Source organism: Glycine soja, chromosome 3 (genome assembly GCF_004193775.1).
Source record: "Glycine soja cultivar W05 chromosome 3, ASM419377v2, whole genome shotgun sequence".
In the NCBI taxonomy this organism is placed as follows: Eukaryota; Viridiplantae; Streptophyta; class Magnoliopsida; order Fabales; family Fabaceae; genus Glycine; species Glycine soja.
The window spans coordinates 38556157-38568361 of NC_041004.1; the positions used below are offsets into that span (position 1 = coordinate 38556157).

A 12205-nucleotide genomic window follows, 5' to 3' on the forward strand; every position below is an offset into this window, starting at 1 on the left:
TCCAAACACTACACGAATTCTCTAGAAACATGACCCATAATTACTTAAGCCCAAAATAACTAAGTCCAAGGAACCAAATAATTAATTTGGGCCCAAATCAAGTTTATATTTCAACATCCCCCCTTAAACTTGATTTGTGACTCCAAGCATACTCCTTAGCTTCACGAAAGTTTCCAACTTAAGTGGCTTTGTGAAAATGTCGGCAGCTTGATCTTGAGACATCACATACTTCAACTTTACCTCCTTCTTCTCAATGCATTCTCTTATGAAGTGGTAACGGGTGTCGATATGCTTACTTCTTTCATGAAAGACTGGATTCTTTGCCAAAGCGAGTGCTGATTTATTGTCAACACATATTTCCATAGGTTCTTCTTGTGACATTTTTAACTCTTTCAACAAGTTCCTTAGCCAAATTGCATGACAAACGCATGATGTGGCAGCGACATACTCAGCTTCACAAGTTGATAGTGTGACTATTGGTTGCTTCTTTGACATCCATGTGAAAGCAGTATCTCCCATAAAGAACACAAAACCAGTAGTGCTCTTTCTATCATCCAAGTCTCCACTCCAATCGCTATCACTATAGCCAACAATGTTATAATTGTCAGAAGAGTAATAGTGCAAGCCAAAGTTTGTTGTACCTTTGATGTATCGAAGGATTCTCTTTGCCGCCTTGAAGTGAGTTGTGGTTGGAGCTTCCATGTAGCGACTTACTACTCCTACAACATAGAGAATATCCGGCCTTGTACATGTCAAGTAACGTAAACTTCCAATCAAACTTTTGTAAAGAGTTGGATCCACATTCTCTCCTTTTTCATGCTTGCTCAACTTGCTGCCACATTCCATCGGGGTGCCAACTGGATTGGCGTCATCCATCTTGAACTTCTTAAGGACTTCTTTGGCATAGCCTTCTTGGGTGATGAAAATTCCTTTGTCTTCTTGTTTTACTTCGATGCCGAGATAATATGCCATGAGCCCCATATCCGTCATCTCAAATTCATTTGACATATCTTTCTTGAACTCTTCGAACATGCTTGGATTGTTCCCTGTAAAGATCAAGTCATCTACATACAAACACACAATCAAAATATCTCCACTTTGCGCTTTGATATAGAGTGCATGCTCATATGGACACTTGATGAAGTTCTTGTCTTGAAAGTACTTGTCGATTCGAACATTCCAAGCTCTCGGTGCTTGCTTGAGACCGTACAACACCTTCTTCAACTTCAAGACTTTTTCTTCTTGCCCTTTTACTTCATAGCCCAGTGGTTGCTCAATATAGACTTCTTCTTCGAGAAAACCATTCAAGAAGGCTGACTTCACATCCATTTGATAGATCTTCCATTTATTTTGGGCTGCCAAAGAAATGATTAGTCTAATAGTTTCAAGACGAGCAACAGGAGCAAATACCTCATCATAGTCAATTCCTTGTCTTTGACTATAGCCTTTAGCCACCAATCTTGCTTTGTATCTCTCCACTTCTCCTTTAGCATTCTTCTTTGCCTTGTACACTCATCTTACTCCAATTGCTTTGTGTCCTCGTGGAAGTGTAGTAAGTTCCCACGTATCATTCTTCGTGATTGACTTGATTTCTTCGTCCATGGCGTCTTTCCACTTTATGTTTTCCGCCGCTTCTTGATAGCTTAGAGGCTCACAATCACCAAAAAGACAAAAGAGGTTAATGTCGTTTAGGTTTGTGGTTACCTCATAAATCTCTTCAATGCTCTTTAGTCGCGGTGTCCTCTCACTTGAACTTGTTTCATCCAGCCTTGGTGTCGGTGAGGCAGGTGGTGTAATATGTTCCTCTATGATTGGTTGTTCAATTTCATCATCTTCTTCAAAATAAGGAAGAAAATCATACTTATCTTCTTGAACACTCCAATCCCAACAATCTTCTTCGTTGAACTCCACGTCGCGACTTATGACGATCTTTTTACTATTTGGATTATAGAGCTTGTATCCCTTGGATCTTGAGTCATAACCCACAAACACGTACTTCTCACTTTTATCATCGAGCTTTGTCCTCTTTTCGTCTGGAACATGGGTATAGGCAATGCTTCCAAACACTTTGAGGTGAGAGATCCCAGGCTTCCTTCCACTCTATGCTTCTTGTGGTGTCTTCTCATGCACGCTTCTTGTTGGGGAACGGTTTGTTAGGTAAACTGCACATGCCACTGCTTCAGCCCAAAACTCCTTCGGCATCTTCTTGCTTTTGAGCATGCTTCGCACCATGTTAAGTATGGTCCGGTTCTTTCTCTCTGCTACTCCATTTTGTTGTGGCGATCTTGGCACTGTCAGTGGGCGACGGATTCCATGGTCTTCACAATATTTGTTGAACTTATTTGAAGTGAACTCTCCTCCTCGATCAGATCTCATGGCCTTGATGGAAAGACCACTTTCTTTCTCCATGAGGGCTTTGAACTTCTTAAAGTTTTCAAACACTTCTGATTTCTCCTTCAAGAAATAAACCCAGGTTTTTCTGGAATAATCATCAATAAAGAGGAGAAAGTACTTATTCTTACCAAATGAATTGGGTTTGATTGGTCCACAGACATCGGTGTGTATGAGCTCTAGCGGCTTTGTTGCTCTTGTTGTTGATTCCTTTGGAAAACTTTTACGAAATTGCTTCCCAATTAGACATCCTTCGCAAAGTTGGTCTGGGTGGTTGATGCTAGGCAAGCCTCTCACCATCTCCTTCTTCGCTAAACGTTCTAGACCGTCGAAGTTGAGGTGCCCGAACCGTAGATGCCATAGCCACGAAGAGTCGATATAGAAAGCCTTGAGACACTTTGCCACATCATTTTGAATGTTCAAGAGGAACATTCTATTCTTTGACATAGGCACCTTAGCAATCAAGTTATGTCTACAATCTCTTAAGAAAAGACTATGTTCTTTCAAATGGATGTCATAGCCTTTCTCTAATAATTGTCCCAAGCTCAAAATATTATTCTTCATGTTAGGCACATAGTAGACATTGGATATGAATTGATGACTCCCATTCTTCAAACGTATGAGAATTTTACCTTTGCCTTTGACTGGTATCTTTGAGTCGTCTCCAAATGAGACATCGCCAGTTGCTGCTTCATTGATCTCCACGAACATGCTTTTATCGCCGCACATGTGGTTGCTTGCGCCGGTGTCGAGGTACCACTTGTTTCTTTTCTCTTCAAATTTGTTTTGGCACGCGAGTAGCAAAGTTTCTTCTTCTCCGCCTTTTTCTTCTACAAAGTTAGCTTTCTCTTCAACCTTCTTTGAGAATCTACACTCGGATGCGTAGTGACCAATCTTGTTGCAATTGAAGCACTTGATTTGTGATTTGTCATACCTCGACCATGAATTTCCTCTTCCACGATCTCTTGTTACTTGTGGATTCCAACTTCTTTCTCCATTGTTGAATTTGTTGAAGTGGTTGTTGTAACCACCTCTTCCTTCTCCTCCATGTCCTCGTCCACGTCCACGATCTTGGCCGCGACCTCGTCCTCTTTGGCTCTTGTAATTTGCATAGTTTGCTTCCTTTACGTTGAGTTGTAGTAGTTTCTCTGTAGCCTCCTTTTGTTTAATTTTTCTCTTTTGTTTTTCTTCGTATGCTTGTAAGGAACCCATGAGTTGCTCAATAGTCATGGTCTTTAAATCCTTGTTTTCTTCAATGTTGGTAACAATGAAGTCAAAACTTGGATTTAAAGTTCGAAGTATTTTTTCCATGACCTTCACCTCATCAATATCTTCACCATTTCTTTTAAGTTGATTGACTACGGCCAATACTCGAGAAAAATAATCAGAAATTGACTCAGACTCCTCCATAAACAAACGCTCAAAGTCACCTCTAAGAGTTTGAAGACGAATCTTTTTTACCTGCTCAACTCCTTTGTTGCAAGTTTGAAGCTTATCCCATGCTTCTTTGGCCGTCCTTGCGTTGGATATCTTCTCAAATGTATCTTCATCCACCGATTGATAAATGAGAAAGAGAGCTTTATTGTCTCTCTTTCTTGACTCCTTCAACGTCTCCTTTACACCTTGGCTTAGCGAGGCTTCATCTTGTTCCTCAAAGTCATTCTCTACGATATCCCACACATCTTGAGCTCCTAGTAGCGCCTTCATCTTGATACTCCAATTATCATAGTTGTTCTTTGTGAGCATCGGCATTTGGAAAGGAAAACCTCCATTCGCCATCTTTTGAGGATCTTGATGCTCTGATACCACTTTGTTGGAAATAAGGCTTTTTATGTTTAGGAAAAGTGTTTAGGAATATTGGAGACTTTGAATAGAAACTTGATAGGAAGGAGAATTCTTTATGGAGGAGAGAACTTTGTATTTTTGCTTGATACAAATGTGTAGGATTACATCTCTATTTATACTACTCTAAGGAGAACTCTAGACACACTAATTCTAGAGAGTTCTCAACTCTAGAGATCCAAAGAGTATTCTAGAGAATATTAAAATCATAAGAAATATCTAGACACTCCAAACACTACAAGAATTCTCTAAAAACATGACCCATAATTACTTAAGCCCAAAATAACTAAGTCCAAGGAACCAAATAATTAATTTGGACCCAAATCAAGTTTATATTTCAACAGAAAGGTTTATGTTCTAATCATACTTTTTTTTATGTATGCTTAATGCTTACTTCTTAAAAATACATTCTAATATTATTTGTTCTTATCTAGTTTTATACTGACCTGTTGAAAGCTATATCTTTATTAATTCGAGCTTCTTTTTTTTTCTGATGTGAGATAAAATACCTAGAAAAGGACTCTAATGATAAAATCAATACTTATCTAAGATGTGTATCTAATAAAATGAATGTAACTTACATTCTTCTGTCGATGTATGCTTAAAAGCTATCAAGGTTGAAAACTATCTCCACGTACTCCAATATGGAAATGTGTGTGTAGTGTTAGTCGGTTGGTTAAGACTGATTACCTGTAGTAGAGTACAATATTATTAAAAGACATTAATTTTTGTTACCCTAATTTGTGTTCACTATTTTTTGTGTGCTCATCAATTACGAAGCTAGGTCTTCAAAGGTCCAAGGGGGGCACAAGGTTCTTCTTTCTATAGTGGGGATGTATAACTAAGGGAGCACAAATTAATATGCTTGGAGTATATATGTAGCGCCATGATAAGATCAGTTATTCCTTTCTTTTTATCTCAAAATTTGTCCCTTATACACGTATAGAAGTTTCAGCTTAGCTAGCATCTAGCGCTTATCTCACAAGATCATACGAATATTGCCTTAAATATATTGCCTTTTACACAATGGATTCATTGACAGGGCACTCCATACACAATACCAGGATAGACTTCAAAATATTGGCTTTATATGAATCAGAAATATTTGAGTTTGTACGGGATTCTCTTTATTTCAACTTTCAAGTAGAATTCAATAGTACGGATGGAATATTTATCTAAGGGCATTGATATTGATACATTTCAAATTATTGTTGCTTTTTTTACAATTACTTTATCATTATTATTTTCCTTTTTATTGTTTTACTTGTTATATTTCTCACTTCTTTTTTTTCCTTTAATTTTATCTTTCTCTCCCCCTTTCACACTATTCTCAAAAACGAAATGTACAATAATAATTCTCTTCTATCAGTCAATCTTTTTTTATACATTATCCTCTATCAGTCTATCTAATATATATAAATAAGTATACTCATTTTTAAAATCGAGATGAAAATTAAAATTGTATGAAGACATTCAATGGGGATAATAAATATTCAAAAGAGATAACTTAAGCATAAAATGCAGTTTTTGGGTGCATTCAATTTGGAATAATAACATAAAATACTTGATATAACCCATAATTACATGTTTCATTATATTTAAATGTAACAAATTTAAAAGAGAGAAAAAAATAGCTAATACGGGCATGTGAAACAAACAATGATAATACCTTAAGTCAAACAAACAATGACTTTTATTAATTAGTATTCTAAAAACTTTTGCACTGATAATTATTAAACTCTTAATAAAAATAGCAAATAAAAAAATTCTTAAGAAAAATGAGCACGTACGATAAAATAAAAGTCTTCAGCTAGCTTTGTTACTCATTATACTAGACAAAATAATTTGGTCCCACACATAAAATATAATTATCCAAAAGTTAAAAGGAAAAATTAAATATTATTAAAAATTAATTCGTACTTTTCTCTTATTTATATTTTTATAATATTATATTTATTATATTCCTATAGTGAATTAGCCTTCCAAAAAAATATTCCTATAATGAATTCAATATAGGGTAGTAAGTATGTATATAAGCAACCTTTTATTTATTTATTATTATTATTAGAAAATGTATTGTGATAAATTGATTAGTTTTTTTAAAAAAATATATTAAGTAATGCAAACAAAAAGTTTTAGCACTTAACAAATTTGATCTATAAAACAATTTTCTCTATTATTTACGATAAATTAATATACAATAATATTTTACCTATTATTATGGAATTAAGAAATTATGGATAAAAACTTTTATCTATTAGTTTTCAACTATATATGGTTTTTAACCATTTTATATTATAAATTCAAAATTTATCTCACTAATACACTGTCTTCAATAATGATTGCGTGTGTATACATATGTGTGTATTTTTTTTAACTGCATATATGTGTATGTTATACACCAAAAACATACATGTGTATGCATTTAATTACAAATTTAGCTGTTAATTGTTTTATCTATGACTATAAATCTATTAAGATGCAAATTTAATTAACTGTATTAAGCACCAGTTTTTTTTCATAATGGCTTAATTGATTATAGTCGTCCATCTTCCATGACTATATTAGGAATGATAATGTAGAAAAGAAGATCAATCAACAATGACCTTAATAAGCATGGTTAACTAAGGAAACTGAATTGTATTAAAGAAGGGAAATAAGATTATAAGGTGGCCTATAATAATTAGGACACGGTACATGGTGATATAATATATCTTCATTATGTTGTTATTGATGTAAAATATTTACTAATTTTTTATCCATGATTAATTTATGTTCAAAAACTTAATTAACTCACTTTTAAGTAAGATTTTTCTTTTTAATTACAATAATTTCATTCACACAATTTAAACTCAAGACTTTGCTGAAATTGAACTCTATTTCATTTGAACAAATCACATGTGGGCTCATATATATCATATATGCAGTCTATATATTCAGCATGTGAGCATGGTTTTGGTATTCAATGAGAACAACAGCGGCAAGACACGGTCAATAGCACATGTTTTCTGTTTTGGCGAGATGCACCGTGGCTTGCGAAGGAAAGCAAGTGCATCAACGATTACCTTGGATCAAGTCATTCGTGAAACATTGTGTTTTTAAATCCAATTGATTCTGCTGTCCATGAAGCATGACTCCACGACATAATCGAAACAGATTTTTTTTGTTGGAAATTTTATAATGATGAAAAATCTTTAAATCACTATTAAGTTATTAACGGTTGCATCTACAAAATCCCTTCGATTTTTTTAAGATAAGTCAAAGATTTTATTAAAATTAAGTGAGCATAACAAATCCTCAGTTGACGTAAGCTTCAAAAGTCAATACAAAGTGAATAAAACAGTAGAAAAAGACAAAACACCCTCCCATGTGGACTGTGGCCTCAACCTAACATATTCCAAAGCTGAAACAAATAGCGTACAGAGCGTGTGATCGCATGTAGTAACCAAATTGTGTTAAATTGGAACTGCAAATCAACAATTGTGTAGCTTCAAAGTCAAATGTAGCAATTGTAGAAACCAAATTCAGTGCTTGATGGCACCGAAATAGAAAAGTGGCAGCCTTCTTGTTACATCATGGCACCGATACATTTATTTCGTGATGGCACCGGAGTATATAATACTTTAACACAACAACATGGTTTGCTTCTACATTTTTCAACCCAACATGTTCTCAATGTTCCCCAGAGGGTATGATTGTTACATGGTTTGTCACCGGAACAGGGGAAAAAACAGAGATAGTACCACCACTTGTCTTCGATGGGTTTGAAGTCGCTTTTACTAGTTATGGAATTTATGGACCACTAAGATGAATCTTCAGGCAACATGCATAACTAGAAAAAATGATATTTGAATTCTAAATAATTATTAATTAGCCGTTATCTAATATATTAAATCACTTTCTATCAACTGTTCTATTCAACTCGACAAACTTAAAAATATAACAACATAACATTTGTCACAATGACTTACAGTGATGGTGTAAATATTTCCCACCACTGCGAGCAATGCACTCAAGTCTTTTAAAAATATCACATTTCAAGAATTAAGTGAAAGTGTAATTCCTCTTTCATGTGAAACCCTTTACACAGTTTCTAACTTTGTCATAACCTCTCCATTAGATAAATTCATCAAAGAGGAAACACGGTTTTGAACTAGCTTTCAAACAAATGCTTCTACCTATGTTGACACAGAACCTCTGCTAAAGATTTATAAAAATTGAATCCCTTGAACTACAACAGAATTTATTAGCAATTTGTATCCTTATATGTTTATAGTTTGCAGCACTTAACAAACTTTCCAAGACTCTTGCACCATATCCTCTTCACATTGGGAAATTGATCTCCTCTATTTCCATATGAACCATATCCATTGTCACACCCCCTCCTCCCTCCCAAGTCGTGGAGAAAGAACAAATATATATCTCGCCTTCAAATTAGGAAGAAGTATCTGCTTTAAGTAATTTTTTGTTTTGCAAATATGCTTAATATGAAAAGCTCGTCAGTTTTTCTTGGTCTTGGCATTGGTTTAGTTCTAAGGTTGGGAAGGTTTATGCTCCTTTTCCACAGTGGTGTTCGAATGCTTTTGTCTTCTATTCTAACGTACTAAAAATTCACAAGTTGATATATTTGGGTTCGAGTACCCATTGGAGTATCATTTACACTGCCCCATTTCCGGGGATTATTTTGCACACCCAACGATTTTTTTGGTACACCAAACAATTCTTCATTTTTCCAAAATTACCCCTTTTTAAAAACATATGAATTTGCAATCCGTAATGGTGAATTCTTCATATGCCACCTCCACCATGCTGCAACACCACCACCTCCTTCATAGCCATCTCCTCCCTCTGGTCACCTACGATGCGAGGCTGCTGAGGTCACCTTTGCTCCCCCTCAAGCCGCGCCACAAGGTCCCTTCCCTCACGTCGCACTATGAGGTCCCTCCCCCTCATGCTGCGCAACGAGGTCCCTTCGCCTCCCCCTCATGCCGCGTGGGTCCTTTGTCGCCGCCAACCTTACTGTAGAAATCCATGGCCTTACGGATTGTGAATTCATAATGACCTTACAGATTGGCAATCTGTATAGGTTATACATAAGGGTGTTTTTAGTTTTTCACCCTAAATATTGGGTGTACAAGAACAAATGCAGGGTGTAAGAAGAAAAAGCCCCCATTTCCCATGCTATCGGGATTTTAGGCCCAGCCAGAGAGTGATGTCGTTGACAACAAAATCTGAGCCGAAAAGCTTCTACATTTGAGGTCCTGAACTCATATATGTGTTTTGACATGGTTTTGGTATATTTGAGGTTCTGTTTTTGGTAGGTTCTGTCCGAGCAAAGACGTGGTTTTTGGTAGCTCATGGTTGTGTTATACTTGAAGTAGTGAAGCCCGCATTCTTGAAGTGATTTGACTTGCTAAATTTGTGCAAATCAGTGGAATCAGTTTGTCTCATTCAGACTGTGTGGAGTATATATATTACTATCAAATTTGGAGTGCTTCAATTGGTGTGCAATTGAACCAGTAAGGACAAGAGACTAAAGAGTTTTTTTTAATTAATATTGGAAGTTTATTCTCTTTTTTTTTGGTGAATTAATTGAATTTTATTCTATTGCATCTAGATGATAAAGGAAGTGTGCCATGTATGTTTATTCTATGCAGCAACTCTTGTATATTTGTTCATTTCCTCGTTCTTGGATGAGCATTCCTTATATATTCATCAGCATCTTCTTTTATATATATAAAAAATAAAAGTGAGATAATTGTTCCAGGGATTTGCTCCTTTAGCTAGAGTCAGAATTTGACTTCTATAGTTAATTCTTCAGCCAGAAAAATGGAACTAATGTTGCAAGTGGCTTATATTTTCTGGTAGTAATGTAATGTTCCTCCAATTGCATTGGCAATGCCTTGTCAAATTTGCAATTATGATAAAGTCCGGAGGAGTTCCATTTTCAATTTATAATCTGCATTGTTCCTTAAAATGCTACTCCAACAAATTCAGTTCCATGTTTTTTATAAGAGGTCAGACATGCCAGATGGTAACCAACACATAATAAAAAAGCAATACTTGGAAGTTGGAACATTTGATTACAACATGTAATAAAACAGGTAATAGTGTTACAGAAAAAATAGAAACAATCAAATTACCTATACATATTTTTTGAATTGGAATTTATTTAATTCCATTTGCAAAATTATTGACCTTGAGATTAGAACATTTGGCATCCTGAAGCAAGAGAGTCGAAGTGAAACCGAATCTATTTGAGTCAAGATCAAACTGCATTAAATTATCCTCCAACTGATGCCCTCCGATTACAATGGGAGTTCTCCCGCGGGTCCCACCGTCCACAAAACCCAAACACCACACATCCACTCCTCCCTTCGCAACCCTCACCATCGAATTCCCGCCAAAGATTCTCCAGAACACGTCCTCGCTGTGCATCACCAGATCAACGGTGGGCACCGCGGGTCCAACTCGTGTCTCCGTGAGATCCCCCGCAGGGTAGCACACGCCAAACGGCTCAACTGCTTCCGTCACCGTCAAGTTAAAAGCAGAGGACTCGTTCACAAAACGCTGAACAAATAGTCTGTAAATAGAAGTTTCTAAAACAGTGTAGGGTTCCGCAGTGCTTATCTTGGTCCCACCGAAGCCGGTCTGATCAACGGTGAGGATGGAGGAGTTGATATAAAGAGGCTTACCGTTGATTTTGATTGAGGTTAAGTTTATGAAATACTCATCAGACGGTTGTGGATTGTCGGTGACGACGGTGTCGGCAACGGGGTTTACGATGAGTTGTGTGTAAGTAAGGTCAATTTTGGAAGAGAAAAGAAATGAGGAGGCAGTGGAGGCGAATATAGCTGCCCCTGTGTTGGCTGATGAAGCTGGCAGGCAGAGAGTGAAAGAACGAGGTGAGGTTAATGAAGTGCTGATTTGGGCCGGGAGGGAGTAGTTGGACCGGCCCAATGAGGCGAGGCCCAATGCATTGGCGGCGAGGCCCTGGAGAAGATGGGCCGTGGCGCAGGAGAAGATGAAGTCGGAGATGAGGACGAGAGAGGAGGAAGCGTCGTAGGTGGGAAGAGCGAGGGAATCGATGAGGGCGGTGTCCAGGAGGGTGTTTCTTGTGACGGGGTTTTCGGGGAAGAGGGCGCAGAGGGAGGAGTTGTTGGAGCATGCGTTGGAGGGGAAGGAGTTGCAGAGAGGGGTGTTGCAGGGGATGTGGTGGGAGGAGGAGGAGGTGTAGGTGGAGTCGCAGAGGACCCAGCTGAGGGAGGAGCCAAGGTGGAGGTGGAGTTTTGTGGGTTGGAGTGGGGTTTTCAGGAACACGGAGAGAGTGTAGAGTTGGGTGGTGTCGTCTTTTGAGATTGGGGCTATGAGGGGGATTTGGAAAGTGGGTGTGAGGAAGAGGAAGAGTATCGCCAAGTTGAAGTTGCAGAGAGATGGAAGAGGAGGAGGCATTTTGGTTTGCTTGCTGGAGCAAGGAGATAAACAAAGAAACAGTGGTTGGTGTTGGAGTTAAAGTGTTAAACAGTTGATGATATAATTACGAGGGGACGGATTCTCGGAAAAATAGCCCCTTGATGGACCAAATTAATTGCGTCCACCCGTGTACAAATATTGTCGGTGCAACTCATCGTTCTAGTTTCATATGCTGCATGTAGTAGTATAAAGTACGCTAGTATAGTGTGGCGTGGGCAAACTACCTTATCAATATGGATAAAGATGTGCAGACACATCCTAGGAAATTTACATATCTTATGATATTTGACACTTCAAGACAGAAAAAGAAGTGGTGATAGGAGTTATGAACCATAACAATACAGAAGCGCAAGTGATGACATATAAAAATTACAAAAGTTTATGAACCATCGTAACATGATAGTGATACCACAGATTTAGGAAACAAAAAGTCAAAAACAAACATTTCTATATTTTGAAATTCTGAAAATAAGAGTTGTTTTTTTATAAAAAGAAAAGA

General features: G+C 37.1%; 1 protein-coding gene across 1 annotated transcript; it reads right to left on the reverse strand.

The window, feature by feature from the left end:
- Nucleotides 1–10279: 10279 nt before the first annotated feature.
- LOC114406841 (gamma conglutin 1-like) lies at nt 10280–11884 on the reverse strand. Its single transcript, XM_028369668.1, has one exon. The coding sequence runs from the start codon at nt 11683–11685 to the stop codon at nt 10402–10404; it is 1284 nt and encodes a 427-aa protein (XP_028225469.1). The 5' UTR covers nt 11686–11884; the 3' UTR covers nt 10280–10401.
- Nucleotides 11885–12205: the final 321 nt, after the last annotated feature.

Bases quoted from the DNA above. Each gene is read 5' to 3' on its own strand.
- LOC114406841 (XM_028369668.1), bottom strand. From the start codon at position 11,685: ATGCCTCCTCCTCTTCCATCTCTCTGCAACTTCAACTTGGCGATACTC.